General features: G+C 42.4%; 2 protein-coding genes across 10 annotated transcripts; one reads left to right on the plus strand and one right to left on the minus strand.

Moving 5' to 3' along the window:
* Positions 1-120: 120 nt before the first annotated feature.
* Positions 121-5,192, minus strand: nup43 (nucleoporin 43). The gene is made up of 8 exons (XM_079526983.1): positions 4,918-5,192; positions 4,629-4,742; positions 4,084-4,161; positions 3,560-3,722; positions 3,098-3,233; positions 1,899-2,050; positions 1,458-1,574; positions 121-1,193 (listed from the first exon to the last, which is right to left on the minus strand). The coding sequence occupies exons 1-8, from the start codon at positions 5,035-5,037 to the stop codon at positions 964-966; spliced, it is 1,110 nt and encodes a 369-aa protein (XP_079383109.1). The 5' UTR covers positions 5,038-5,192; the 3' UTR covers positions 121-963.
* A 188-nt stretch (positions 5,193-5,380) lies between these two features.
* pcmt (protein-L-isoaspartate (D-aspartate) O-methyltransferase) lies at positions 5,381-14,916 on the plus strand. Of its 9 annotated transcripts, none has more exons than XM_079526989.1 (10): positions 5,381-5,513; positions 6,441-6,502; positions 8,627-8,722; positions 11,322-11,426; positions 11,548-11,579; positions 11,882-11,986; positions 12,159-12,279; positions 12,605-12,690; positions 13,160-13,329; positions 14,094-14,916. In XM_079526989.1, the coding sequence occupies exons 2-10, from the start codon at positions 6,448-6,450 to the stop codon at positions 14,104-14,106; spliced, it is 783 nt and encodes a 260-aa protein (XP_079383115.1). In that variant the 5' UTR covers positions 5,381-5,513; positions 6,441-6,447; the 3' UTR covers positions 14,107-14,916. The 9 variants fall into 9 exon arrangements, with proteins under 9 accessions (XP_079383115.1, XP_079383117.1, XP_079383118.1 ...); XM_079526990.1 differs by lacking the exon at positions 5,381-5,513 and adding an exon at positions 6,129-6,151; XM_079526991.1 differs by lacking the exon at positions 8,627-8,722.
* The last annotated feature ends 119 nt before the right edge of the window (positions 14,917-15,035 follow it).

The raw sequence follows: 15,035 nt of genomic DNA on the forward strand, positions 1-15,035 counted from the left end.
CTAAATGACATTTCAATTTTACGCCTTCAAAAATGGCTGTAAACGGCATGGTTCAACGACCTTGTTTTAGAACGCATTCCTCAACAAGTGTTAAGGATTAACACTGGATATCACACCATATGAATTACACATTTCTGCAAAAGTATTTTATTTGGAAAAGTTTTAAATGCATCATTACATACCTATTCTCAAGTACAGTAGGAATGGAATGATCATGCTTATGAAAACAATAGCAATATTCAGATCAGTCCCACCCGAGGGGGTGGCACAATTAAAGATCTGTACTTCAGCACCTCCAATTGCTCCAGTGAAACATGTAAGAAAGTTCCACGACAAAATGATGTAATGAAAATAATAGCACCAGCATATTCTGCAGGGCTCCTATTATGTGTTAGGTTATGGTTCTTCAACCCTGGCCCTAGCCTGAGAAAAGTCTCCAGCTGGAATGAGTGCCTCTGACATTCGTTTAGATCTAAATTCTGATTTGTACTTAGTTTGGCCTGGTTGTTGTCACGCACTGACAATAGCAGATCTACAAGGTTTCTTTTTTAACTCTCAGAGTCAATATTGTGCAGATAACCAGATAACATTTTGACGGACAGATTAGTCTTTCTTGGCAGCCTTCCTCACAGCAGCAGGCCCTGATGAGAGTTCCAATCCTTGATGAACTTGAGGGCTCTCTTATCCTTGGACAGCTTGCCATAAGCAACTCCATGACTTGCCTCTCATCAGCAGCAAAACCACACACCTCGCAGATCATATCAGGCACAAACTCGCTGTGTTTTTTAATGGTGGTCAAGCGGGAAGGTTATGGACAAATACTCACCTTAATTTCCCAAGACTCAGTGTTTTTGTTTTTCAGCATTAGGTTCCCCTCCTAAACTAAGTACAAGTTTGCTTGTAGATCTGCTATTTTTGATGCACAACAAAGTATAAGTAGGCTTTAAGTGATGCTTGTTATTTCTAAACTGGGACCTGCCTGTTGACAAAAATGGCTTCCCCGTCTGTCCCACAGACGAGACATTGTCCAAGTACATCCAGACTGTTGACCGACAAGGTTTGGCTGGGAAGCATGTGAGTCGTCTCCAGGCGGCCTTTACTAGAGTCTCCACTGAGCCAGCCACTAATGAGGGACTGGTTCCCACCAACCGGGGCCACGGCACTACGAGACATGACACTGTTGTTTCGACCACCTGTAAAAACAATGACATGAACAGTTCTGGTTAGCATGTGTGCCTACATTATTATCTATGTCTTGTGTCTGTTTTTGAGTTTGGTAAGAACTCTGGTTCGCAAAGCGAGGGGTGTGGGGTAGGGGTTGTTTATCAGGTTGTCAGGTTGGTAACATTTTAGTGATGGGTGGGTATGATAAATTTTTAGGTTGCAAAGGAAGGTCCTATAGTGGTCACTGGTCACCACTTTTTTCTATTACATTGTATGTTATGTACATGACTTGCCTTGTAGGAAGGAGGGCATGTCTGAATGGGAGGCAGTCTCCCAGTGAAGCAGTGATCCGTCCTGGGAGCATGAGAACAGGTGGTCTGGATTGGTAGGATGGAAGTGGATCTCCCACACTATACAAACAAAGTAACAAACCATATAAAATACTTCACAAAGCAACCAGCAAATGGCTATACATGAAATGAAATAATGTAAAAACCACACAAATCACACCTGTGTGAAGTGAGGGGCGCTAATATATTAAAGTCTAACTCATGTTGATTAGGTAATGTAATGGTGATGTAAAACAAATGGTGCCAACACAAACAAGAGACAATATGACAGTTTTCCCATCATTGTCAATGGCGTTTATTAAACAAACATTGAACTAAAGACAAACATTAAACCTGTATATAGGAGGGGCTAGCGCCCCTCAAAAATATGTAACTTGAACTTACTCTCAGCAGAGTGCGCCTCCATAAGTGAAAATGGTGTGTTGCCCTGTCTTACATCCCATATACACAGCATGCCATCTTGGCCTCCAGTGGCCACAATGTGCTGTTGGTTGGGGTGTCTCGCCACGCAATGCAGAGGGACCCTATCGCCAGTCCTTAGAAAGCAAAGATAACATCATTTAAATCTCCAGTAGTCATATAACATCCAAATAAAACCTCCCTCTCTTCTTTAATCACATGAACCCTAGTATCCCTTTTTTATGTTATAATAGGCAAACACAAACAGCCAATCTACAGGGTCACAACACATTGTGGTGCGTTGTTGTGAGCATGTAGATTGATAGCCGCAATTTGCAACTCTATATTTTTTTACAATGGGATGAATATAGAGTTGCAATACCCTCCATTGAGTCCCCACTCATCATATTGCGTTTGCGATCTGCTGGTCTTAAACGACGTTAAACTCACCAACATTGCAGCTGTAGTCCAAGCTTGAATTATGCTCTTTCAATCTGCCGAGTTTGTTTTTCATAAAAATCCCCCGTAGACATGTTATGAGCTACTTTCTGTCCAAAATATTCCACAAGTGATATTCCTGCCGTAATATTCAACCTGCCGTAAAACAAGACGTGTGGGAGAGAGCTTGTTTAATAGAATCTTACCTGCGCAGGTAAGACACCCAAAGAAGAGGCCGACGCAGCGCGACGCCTCGTCACGCACGGCCTTCTATTAAACAAGCGCTCTCCCACACGTCTTGTTTTACGGCAGGTTGAATATTACGGCAGGAATATCACTTGTGGAATATTTTGGACAGAAAGTAGCTCATAACATGTCTACGGGGGATTTTTATGAAAAACAAGCTCGGCAGATTGAAAGAGCATAATTCAAGCTTGGACTACAGCTGCAATGTTGGTGAGTTTAACGTCGTTTAAGACCAGCAGATCGCAAACGCAATATGATGAGTGGGGACTCAATGGAGGGTATTGCAACTCTATATTCATCCCATTGTAAAAAAAAATATAGAGTTGCAAATTGCGGCTAGTAGATTGACTGCTTTCGGCAAAGAGATTTGACAGAGGGAAAAAAGGAAGTATAGACCCTTGGGGGACACCGATCAATGAAATATTTAGGGTTTACTGTAAGTGGTTAAGAAAGAATGCTCTATAGTGGGAAAGAATCTTGAGAATTAAGATGCTCTTTACAGGGAAAGAATCTGCGATGGCACGTTGCTCTGTTGCCTGAAATCCCACAGTTTGAGCTGGCCAATGGAGTTCACCGTTAGGATCTCTGTTGTTCTCAGGTAGGTGGCAGCATGGATCGTGCTGCTGTCAGCATTATCTAACAAAATACATAAATAAATAATTAAATAGGACAGTTCTGAATATGATTAAAACAAATACTTGTGCTTAAATGGTATCACACATCTAAACCTCCTCATGCATTTTAACCACATGAACCCTACTGTCCCTTTTCTGGGCATGTCGCAATAGGCAAACATTTGGCAAAATTATGGATTGATGAGTTCACAATGCATCGCAACCAGACACTGGTGTGAGCTTGTAGATTGGCTATTTTAAGAGATTTGCGGTAACAAGGTATAAAGCTGGGTTTAAGTGGTTAAACATGCCTCGATGAGCAATCTAAAACTGGTTAATCTCTCTCACCTATGATGCGAGTCACTGCTTCCTGGTCAGCTCTGTAGACAATTATCCTGCCATCTTCCCCAACAGAAACAATCTCAGGACTGCTGCACACCACTCCGGTACATGGGGCATTGTCACAAGGATAACTATGTGCTCTTGTCCAACAGTGAGAAACAGATATCGTCTAAAAAGACACCAAAATGAAGTTTAAACAGGGCCTAATATAAGATTTGCATACAGACAGAATGAACATCCATACAGGCACAGTTGGTGAGTATAAACGGTGGCCCTGCCCCCTGCAGCAATTCCCATAGTCTACTATTGCTAAAATAACAGGTTTTTAAGTGGATTGTTGTAAATAAACATTTTGCCCAAAATAGGCACGTCCTTTTTTTATGATCTATTATCGATTATATTTTAAGTTGTAAACCACTCCCAAATGACATGTGGCCAGCAGCAGTTATTGATTTTTCTTACTACAACCTGGCGTCCCTATTTTGGGCATATCATAAATAGCACACAATCGTGCGACAAAGTTTAAGTACCTGGACGTCGTGATGATGGCGGAAGATGGTCACTGCCCCAGTCGATGATGCTGTGACAATTCTGTGTTGGTCCAGAAACTATTAAGAAATACAGAATATTAATTCAGGCAAATCATACACATACAAGTACTAATAAAAGCCAGGTTCAAATTTAGCCAAATCTAACTTTGACAGTGTACTAGTCTATGAAGCCTTGTAATGTCACAAGTCATGTTGTCCACACTGCCCTTGTGTCAGTGTATGCTGTACAACTGGACGTTTTTGTAGCAGTCTCTGTGACACATGTCCCACCAACACACAGTTCACTACTTGATGGTTTATTTGGCATTGCATGCCAAATAAATCCCTCTTGACTGCCAATTTAAAGTTGTCTAAAGTAGGTTTCTCAATCTCTACATCATTTCCAGCACTGTCACTTATACCAAAAAATACTAGTTTCTTTGACCATTGCCATGACGCACGGACACATCAAGAAACAAAGTAAGTAATCTAAATCTAGTTATTTAGCCGTGTTCATGTGCAGTTACACCTGTCACTCATCTTACTTGAAGATCAAGAACATCTCCATCATGCTTGTATTCGCATAGTAGCTGAGGGTCTCCTTCAAATTCATCTTCCATGTCATGATCTCCTATGGACCAAATTGAAATCTTGTTGTGCTGCAAGAGATCAAAGAGATTGGATTAGTGTTACACTTAGCATTAGCATTGGAACAAGAGTGTCATAGACGTATCTGATCGATTCTGAACTCTTAAAGACTGTACAAATGGAACCACTGTCCATTTGGTTCCAATGAATACTGTGCAGATAACTTAATTATGGACAAATGCCCACCTCGTTGTCCCACGACCCTGTGGCAAAGATGTCTGGTTGTTGTAAGGAAGAAGCTGATACTGGACTCCATCTCGCTTTGCTGATTTTTTGCGACACGTATTTTGCAAATGTACCCTCCATGGAGACCGACGCACAGTGCTTACTTTTAATACAAGTGTTTGTTTGGTTCCTTAATGTTAGCTAGCTTAGCATTCCACGAGCATTTCCTCGAATGAAACTCGCCGCTCCTGAACGAAGTACGGTGGCCCAGAGAGGTCAAGAAGTTTAACATAACAACATGCTCTTTTTCGATCTCGTAGTAGGACCACAATGGAAACACAGTGGAAGCTTTTTGTGTTATCCTTTTAGCATCATTGTATAATCGTACCACGCACTGTACTTTTTGGATGAATAAGTAAAGTATTCAATGAAGTGAAGTACGCGGTGATAGACCACTGACCTGACCAGTAATGTAAACCAACCAGAATCTCAACTGAGAATACAGGTTCTGTTTCAAGCTCCGTCTATAAAGAGACACAATTTGGCCATGCAGTTCAAACCTGTCACCCTGCACTGAGCCACTATAGACCTCATAGACAGCAGCTACAGAACAACAGGTAAGCCCTCGATGCCCTTTTAGTGACCAGAATCAGATCCAAACTGATGTCTCACATTTTGTTTTAAATGCAAATTTTGGTCATGGGTGGTATGGCCGACTTGGTACCATAGCCTAGGCGGATATTTCTCATGTTATTTTAACAGACATAATCATAACACATCTTGCAGGAAAGAGGCAAGAGAGCCAACTATTAGGGGACTAACTATTAAGGCATTTCCACTATTATTATTATTTGTATTCTTATTATGGATAAAGGAAGATAATATAGTGTTTTACAGTCACAGAATACAATGTATGAGTGACATCCATTGTAGTTGTGTGATGACATGACTGACATGACATGTCACACAACACCTGCACAGATCAGAGCCCAAAAACTGCACTTGTTTCAGCCTGAAACAGTTTCCTGATTAGATTTTAGGGTTACAGTTTAAGTTAAGGTTGGGGTCAGAATGATAGGTCAGATCCTCTCTATGATAGATGGTCAGATCAGGGAGGGTAGGTCTGTTCTAGAAATGCGGTTCCAGCAGTGCAGTATCCAGCTCAACTCAACAGCGTCCTCTGGAGTTAGAAAAAAATAAATCTGGTTAGCCACTAGGACGGACAGGTTATCCACTTACTGTAGCAACTAGCAAGGTAAACCTTTGCCTGTGCATGCAGCCAAATGCTGATATGATATACTGTAACATTTACTGATGAGGAAACCGTGCACAGTAACTGTTAAGTGACCCTTGGAGGCTTTGACCAGCATATGTTTTATTACGGTATGCTGCGGTGAAGGGTGTTGTTGGATGTCTCTCAGCTACGCCCCCTCCGTCAGCTCCGCTCCGTCTGTTCTGGAGGTGATCACTTTCCTGGGCATTTTACTGGGGAAAACAGTTGGCGCAGGCGCGGCATTGACAGCTGCTGTGTACTTGCTCCGCAGAATAACCATGGCGTGGAAATCTGGAGGATCCAGCCACGCAGAGCTCGTCAACAACCTACGCAGTAAGTCGCAAGAAATAATGGCCAATATGAAGTGAACACGATCGCCGCATTCATCGCGCGGTCATTTATTGTTCGCAAGGCGGTGTATATATTCTTGCAGCGCAGAGTGCAGCAGAGAGGCTAATGCTAGGCTAGCATGTTGCTAGCAACACAGTATGTGTCAGCCTGGTAATTTGTTGTTGATCTAGCCTAGCCGTTGCTTTCCCTTCTACCACACCCGTTTTCTAAAGCTCGTCCAGAATCGGATGTAGTCATGCGAATTCCTATTCTGTTTTTTGGCTATATATAGAAGTGTCTATTTGTACGTCTCTAAATGTTTTGATGAATTGAACAAGGTGGACCCTCTTGTAAACAAGTGTAATGCTTTATTGGGTCGTCCACTCACAGTTAACAGTCTTTGTATTGAGTTGTGCTTGAAATGTACTGTAATTCTGCAAACTCTTAATAAATATTTCAATCAATCAATCAAATGCATTGTGTGGCAGCAAATTGGGGAATAGCCGAGACAATGAAATGCCTGACATCAACGTCCACAACATATTACACAGCTTGCTTGTCTACTCTGTAATCCGTATGTGCGTCATTTGCAAGTTGCAACCCCTCGTGGATCCATCGTAGCGACTCTGCCATGCCCACATATTAAACATCAATATTGATGATATTATTGTCTCCACCAGGCCGAAGGCATGGGGAGAGAGTATGTTTTGCACTCCGTCCGTGTGTCCGTCCTTCCGTCCTTCCGTCCGTCTGTGAACAGCTAATCTCCGGCACCGTTAACCCGGTCGATGCCAAACTTTGCACACACACTCCCTGGATGCCAACGATGAACCTCTGCCCCACATTTTCCAGAACGGCCTGTTATAGCGCCACCATGAGGCAGCTTTTCACATTTGTTACCTAAAACTGCACCGATCTGCGTGAAACGTTGCATGCACATTCCCCAGAGGCCGAGGACAAACCTTTCACCTGCATTTTCCGCATCTGCCTTTTATAGCGCCACCAGGAGGCCGACTTTTGTAAAACACATTTTTTGATATTACTCCTCCAGATTCTGTTCAAAAATCTCACAAATCGTTACACAGTATCTCTATGGTCATGTGCTCAAGTTGGATCTGTCCCATATTTCATATTCCATCCTAATTGGTTATAATTGGCTTTCACAGTTTGCAAGATTGCCCCGTTTTGAACAAAAGCCTCAAATCATGAACGCAACATGCAATTTACGTGAAATCTTTCACACATTTTCTTACTAGGCTGAGGAATATATCCCACCCTTTTCACATTGGCCTGTTATAGCGCCACCAACAGGTTGATTTTTGCAAAACACATTTTTGGAACAAAATGCCTCAAATCATCCAATTGCCATCAAAGGCGTATGAAGAACGGTACACATGATCTCTGTAGTCATGTGATCAAGACGAGTCTGTTGGATTTCTCAGATTGTACACTGATTGGCTAAGATTGCCTTCCAAAGTTTTCAGGAGTGGCCCGTTTTGTACAAAATGCTGCACATGTCCTGCTCATCCAGAATTCTATCCTTCGAGATGCTATGAGTGATCTGGCTCTGCATTTCCTCAACAAAATGAAGAAAATTGTTGCAAAAACAAATAAAAAAAAACATCCTCCTAAACATTTTGCCAAACATCACACACACTCTTATCCTCCTGGTGGAGACCTGTGCCCGGAAGGGCACTTTTTCTAGTTAATAATGGTAATGTTTTCATTCATGGCGGGTAAAGTAAATTCTGGCACGTGGGAATTGGGTTAGCTCATCGGTTCCTGTTTTGACCAGGCTTTATGCTGATCCCCTGATTGCATGTTGGCTAGGCTCTAGTAGGGAATACTGATCTCTTGATGGTCACGGCCAGGTGCAATGAGACTAACTGACTGGACAGTGTGGACACGACACATGGGACTTGTTTTCTTGTTCCAAGCAAATGCACTAACTCACCAGTAAACGACAAGCACCTGGCATATTCTGTCCGTGTCTTGGTGGAGCAGTGTGTGACTGTACAGCATTGGCCTGCCTCTGAAAAGCTCTCTAGAGCTATATATCAAGCTAAGCAAGCAATGAGTAATAGCTAAAACATAAACATTTCTCCATAACATGTTACATTTGTGCAGAAACACAGCTATTAAGAGTGCTCCGAAAAGTGTGTTTAAAAAGGGCGTGGAAATCTGGGGGAGCCAGCCACGCAGAGCTCGTCAGCAACCTCCGCAGTAAGTTGCATTCAACGTGAGGTCAGATATGTGCACGGACCGGTAGTGACTGTCTTCAGGCGCATGCAACGGTGGCTAACCTCCTGATTTTCACAGTCAGGTGCAATGGAGACTAAACAACACTAACTGGACAAGACAAACATGATGGATGAAAATGGGCTTGTGTTCTAGTTACAAGTAAATACACTAACGCTAACTAAACACCAAATCAACAGCACAGCACCTCACCTGGCCTATGCTGTCTGTCTCTTGGTGGAGCAGTGTATGTATGCCTGTAAATAACTTGATCCCTAAATGATCAATTGAATTTAGTGTTTCAAAGTATCTACATTGAGTCTTTATAGAAAAAGGCAGATGCACACCGTCCTCAACAGGTTGGTGACAGGTGTGTAGGACAAAAGTGCATATTGTTGCTGGGGGGGGGGGGGGGGGAACCACCAAACTCCACCACATCTCCCCCTCTCATGCAAGTAATTGACAATATATAAAGTCACAACACCAACTTTGATGAGACAGTATTGCTTTGTTTTCAAAAGATAAGGTTTACTTAATTTCCTGACAAATTAACATTTTGGACTTTCTTCCCGACAGCAGAGATATATTAAAAGGGTATCTTTGAAAAACAAATAAAAGGATCGGCACTGTCCGCAGCGCACGCTGCACACTATCAGAAACTTGCCAAAAATGTTGCTCTTTATTAAATCGACATTTTGATTGTCCATCCTGATGAAGGTCTAACGACGAAATGTCGATTTAATAGTATCTACAGTAGAATACCAGATACACATCAAATCTAACATCTGTCTAAAACAACATGCTATCTAAATAACATTCTTACCATTTGAGGTTATGCAAACCGTATGTCTAATCTAAATTACAAGTAGCCAACATGCATACCTAGCTTCACAGCTAATGAGTCTCACAAGGGTGCTATTTTTTGAGGGTCTAGTTTGTGACACATTAAACAGCAACTACCTTGCAGGCAATGTTATATTTACTGTTCTGTTGACAGTCCAGCAGAGAAGCATTTCAACAGACTAAAGGCTCATTCATAGTCTGGATTTTCGGTGGTGAGGTGACCACCGCTCCGGTGATGAGGTGACCACCGGAGCTGAAATAACGTTGAGCGGTGGTGAGTAAAAACAGAGAAGGGCTGGAGCGGTGGCGGTGGTTTGCTCTTCACCGCGGCTCGTGACGTCATGTTGTAGTTCGGTGGTCACCTCACCACCGAAAATCCAGACTATGAATGAGCCTTAAGGTAGCTCTGAGAATGGTGCCAAAATCCTTTGGTTTGTGTGCTGTGGTCTGGTTAACTCACTTGCAAGAGAATGCAACAGTAGCCAGACTATGCATGCACTTCACTGCAGCTTTCTGCCTGGGTAGAAAGCATTGTGTTTATAAGACTACACATCTGATATCGTATTCTAAGCTGTACATTTTTTATATTAAAAGCCTCAACCTTGTGCATGACGGAGCATTTGAGTGTCCGTGGCGGCAAAACGCAGCTTTTGGTTTACATACTGTCTGCTGTCTTGTTTTTTCTCCTCCAATTTCAGCATTTCTGCTGTTTTCTAATGTAATACTTGAATACTCACAATCTCACATGATAATAACATCACATAAAACTGTGTGGTGGTGATCTGCAATGCACAATTACTTCTAAAGGAGGACAGTGCTTGAGCTTCCTGCTTGACCCATTTCCACTCTTTAACAGGGCAAACCCTAAGTTAGGATAAGCTGCCTTTAAGCAGGTCACACTCCGGACGCATGCTAATTCTTCTGACCAGCACTTTATGGTGCATCAGTTTCAGTCCTTGTTCATCGTTGTTGAGATCTCAGACACATCATGTATACCCCCACACACAAATTATTTGAAGGTATTGATTTCGACTAAGGGTTCTGTTCAAAGGGAATGTTGGGCTGAACAAAATCACGTAGATGTGGATTTATTGGATTGGCAGCCACGAACAGGTGATTTGTACTTAATGGGGTGGGCTTACACAAGCCTGCAAATTGGGTTGAGATGACGGAATATATTCAATTGACATTTTTTATGCATTTTGAATAATTGTGGAAAATATATTTCACTGGTAAATGCATGACCTAGTGTAGATAAATTGCTTGTATGTGTCCATCTGATCCTGTGGATGACCATTAAGCAACAGCACATGACTTAGGGTGAGGGGATTCGGTAATGAGAGCAGTACCGGCTGTCGTTGGCACTTTCTGCTATTGGCACTACCAACTGCCAGTGGAGCATCTTGTGGACTGGAGGATTTGTCTGAAGAGTGTGTGTGTGTGTGTGTGAGAAATGTCTTTGTGTCTTGTATTCATTCCATGTGTTTAGGGCTGTCACAATTGTGACATCTTACTTGACGATTCATTGTTATGAATAGAATGTACATTTCTGTATGGCTTTTAAGCTTCATAAACTAAAGTTGCACAGGGCAGATATGATAAATGACTTACACATTTAATAATTTTATACTTTGATTACTTTGAAAAAACATTAATTGTGGAAATAGCAAGTCTACAAGTACTCTACTGTATGTCTTGACAAACCCACTGTAACAAAATACTCCCTCTTTTGCCCCATCAGAAAATGGGATCATTAAGTCCGAAAAGGTCTATGAAGTCATGCTGGCGACTGACCGAGGGCACTTCTCCAGGTGTAATCCATATATGGACTCCCCACAGTCAATAGGTATGGGATCACCTCACCATGTGATATGCACACTTATTTTGCTATGCAAATGTAACATCATTGCTCAAGAGAGAAATGACAATTGACAAACTAGTCTATGCCTCTCTCTTTTAACCAACAGGTTATCAAGCAACCATCAGCGCTCCACACATGGTATGACTCCAAAGCAACGTGGAATCCTACTACACCTTATTAATCCCAGTGATCATCAGTAACTCTGAAGCTATTAGATCATTTTGTATACAGTACACATAAGGAGAGGCATGATAGAAACATCTCACCTGCTCCTAGATTCTAATGTCTTTAATATGTTTGCTATGTCAAAGTACACTGTATTTAGGTCTTACAACTATTAACCCATTCAGGCCTGACGTTGAAATTAAAGGTTGCTAGTCCCTGTGTTAAAGATGAGCAATGGGCCGGTCATACAGTACTCTTGCTGGTCTGCTCCCTAGCATGCTTACGCCCTGGAGCTTCTGCATGACCAGCTGTACGAGGGAGCCAAGGCTCTGGACGTTGGCTCCGGCAGTGGAATCCTCTCTGTGTGCTTTGCACGAATGGTGAGCCACACATGACGGGTAAACAAACGCAGCTTTTCTTCACAGGCAATTGAATGAATGAAATGAAATTGAATGATTCAGATGATAACATTTTTGCTCAACCAATTACCCTAAAATCAAAATCTGTTTTACTGAGAGTACTGAGTGCCATCTCTTCTCTTGTACTTCACAGGTAGGTTCCAAAGGGAAGGTGATAGGAATAGACCACATCAAAGAGCTGGTAGACGACGCTGACACCAATGTGAAGAAAGACGACCCAGACTTGATAGCATCGGGCAGAATCAAGCTAATGGGTAAGGTCAAAGCCATGAAACACAGAGCTGCAGAACAACACCAAATGTACCTGATTTCGCTAGACCTTGAGGCCCTTTCCCCTGTGGGAGCTGAACTTAGCTCAAGAGAAGTGGCCACCAGTATTGAATAATGGAGCCTGTTTTTGGTCTGCCCTTTAGTTTCGTGGCATCAATTTTGGAGGCCAGAGGAGCTGGGATGGCACAACTAAATTTGAAGTATAGCAATGCCCTGGCCGGCCCTGCTAATATAAGCTGAGCATACTCTTTAGGTGTTTGTGTTTCCATGGCTGTGTGTGTGACACCTGTCATGTGTTCTGTGTTCCAGTGGGAGACGGGCGATTGGGATACCCAGAAGAGGCACCTTTTGATGCCATCCATGTAGGCGCGGCGGCACCCACTGTGCCCCAAGCGGTGAGTCTCTACTCAATAAATCCGTATTGGCCGCCTAGAGGCTGTGCTGCTCCAAGTAACTGACAATGCCATAGAGCTCCATGCTCTAGGTAGTGGGGGGTTCATTATTGCAACAAATTCAAAACGGAAAATAAGATGACAATTTGGCATAAGCACTGCCATGAGGTCACTCCATGCCCCCCAGTAGGGTGCGCCCTCTGGGGGGTATGGAGGTGTACTGCAAATTCCATGGCCATCCGGCCAGTATTGTTCGAGATATGGTTACCCAACAGATTCTAACCCTTACCCTATTATAGGCTATATTATTATGCAATCGAGTTCTAGGAATCTAGGGTAACCACCCTTGCATAGGCGATCTCTTTTAATCAGGTTGTGGTTCTGTGAATTGTTGCCTTTAACCTGTTCCCCCAGTGTGTGCCCTTGTTTGGTGTCCATTCTGCGTGTAAATTCTCCTCACCCCTTCTGGCAGCTCCTGGACCAGCTGAAGCCAGGCGGCCGGCTGATCCTGCCCGTGGGCCCGGCAGGGGGAAACCAGATGCTGGAGCAGTACGACAAGCTGGAGGACGGCAGCACCAAAATGAAACCCTTGATGGGGGTGATTTATGTGCCTTTAACGGACAAAGACAAGCAGTGGTCCAGGTGGAAGTGACTTCCTTCTCCCTCTCCTCTCCCCTTTCCTTCTTGCTGCGGTAAAGGTGAAATGGTGTGGCTTGGAGCAGACGAATGGATCACAAGGGCCTGCGTTTGCTGCTTGATGACATTTTTTTGCTTCTCCCATACCATGCCAACTGGCTGCACGTTTTCTTTCTATTCCAGTTTTTTTAACTGCTTGACTAAAGCAAATTGAAAGTGAATATGTGTACTTTTAGATTTGTAACAAATTAAAAGTATGGACTAAATTTGGTTGCAGTGTGATGGCATTATGTTATGGAGTGGTTTCCATTTGGCTGTTATACTTTGGTCTGGATGCCCTCTGGAACAAGTGCATGCAATTCTTTTCTGTTGTGACACCTCTAGGATGTTGACATAATGTTTTGCCTATGGTTATTAACCATTTTAACCCTGGCATCCCTAGTTTAGGCACGTCAATGTTTCTAATTGTTCAAAAACCTAGGCAAAGTATGAAATGAGGCATAAGTGGTTAATACTGTTGAATTAGGTTATGATTTGTTTTTATTACATAACTAACTTGTATAGTAAAGTTTTGCTGTGATAATCCATGTAAGAAGTATGCATGGGAGTGTTTTCAAACTCTTAATTGTCTGTGTGCAACTGTCAGTCCTGTCAGTCCTGTCATGGTGCATTTTTTAAATGCACCATGACAGGACTGACAGGATTGCCAGGTTGTTGTTTTTCAAGTTGTTTTTCTGCATCTTGTAACACTCAACTTCTGTCTTTCACAGGGACGAACTCTGAGGAGGACAACATATTCCACGTTTTCATTTCGAGCCCGGAGGAGAACAGACTGGGTTTTTCCGGCATACATTCAGAATTCTCTCAAAAGCATAAACCACATGTCTTTGTCTTTCTTTAAAGCTCTACCATGGAATTAGAGCATCACGCTGATGAAGCAGCCCCATGAGGTGGGAGGGATTAAAAGAGACTGCTTGAGTTTGAGCAAGGAAAAGTGAAGAGGGGTGCTGTTGGGGTTTGTTTTGTTTTTACAGGCCTGTATATTTGGCTATGTATTCCTTTTGATTGCTGGATTTTATTTTATTTTTTTGTGGGTTTCATTTGATGTGACACTCTTGTTGGACACTACAGCATCTATTCTGAATCTAGACCATTTTACACTTAGACTAAGCAATGCATTTCACATACAATACATAGGGCTGTTCTTTCTGCCTGGCAATTCATTGTTTCCCACACTCCATGCAGTAAAATCTAATTACTATGCGAGTATACAAATATAGCAAATAGACCTGCAAGGGTCCATTTGGTTACATTTGTATACTCTGATTTGAATGAATTAACACCGAGGAGGTTCCTGGCTTTAACATCTGCTGGCTTATCTGGTGACTGAGAACTAAATGAGTCCCTGCTTTGCCAAAAATAAACACCAACCATATAAAGCGAATGAATGCCTGATGTTTTCTTAAAAAATAAATCGTACATGTAATCTAAAAGTAGTACATTTTATGTTTGTGCAAATCCATGGATTATCTTTTGACTTTCACATTTCTGGAATGGCATATGAAAATAAAGAGATGCTTATGTTTTACTGCCTTTATTAAAAACTATAATTGTGAATATTGCAAAAGCAAATGAGTTGTAGCCAGGTTTCGTACAGAAACGTCTCTAATAGTTGCTATTCAGGGACAGGGCTCCTAGTGCATCCCAAAAAA

The sequence above is a fragment of the Electrona antarctica genome (assembly GCF_951216825.1).
Source record: "Electrona antarctica genome assembly, chromosome: 17".
NCBI classification, from domain to species: Eukaryota; Metazoa; Chordata; class Actinopteri; order Myctophiformes; family Myctophidae; genus Electrona; species Electrona antarctica.

What these genes read in the sequence shown, in the direction of transcription:
- nup43 (XM_079526983.1), bottom strand. Translation starts at nt 5,037, where the DNA reads ATGGAGGGTACATTTGCAAAATACGTGTCGCAAAAAATCAGCAAAGCG. An exon ending in AGCAGTGACTCGCATCATAG is followed by an intron (nt 3,234 to 3,559) that starts GTGAGAGAGATT and finishes GTATTTTGTTAG; the next exon opens with ATAATGCTGACAGCAGCACG. An exon ending in CCATCGCAGATTCTTTCCCT is followed by an intron (nt 2,051 to 3,097) that starts GTAAAGAGCATC and finishes TTGCTTTCTAAG; the next exon opens with GACTGGCGATAGGGTCCCTC.
- pcmt (XM_079526984.1), top strand. Translation starts at nt 6,307, where the DNA reads ATGTCTCTCAGCTACGCCCCCTCCGTCAGCTCCGCTCCGTCTGTTCTG. An exon ending in GCTCGTCAACAACCTACGCA is followed by an intron (nt 6,503 to 8,626) that starts GTAAGTCGCAAG and finishes ACATTTGTGCAG; the next exon opens with AAACACAGCTATTAAGAGTG. An exon ending in GCTCGTCAGCAACCTCCGCA is followed by an intron (nt 8,723 to 11,321) that starts GTAAGTTGCATT and finishes TTGCCCCATCAG; the next exon opens with AAAATGGGATCATTAAGTCC.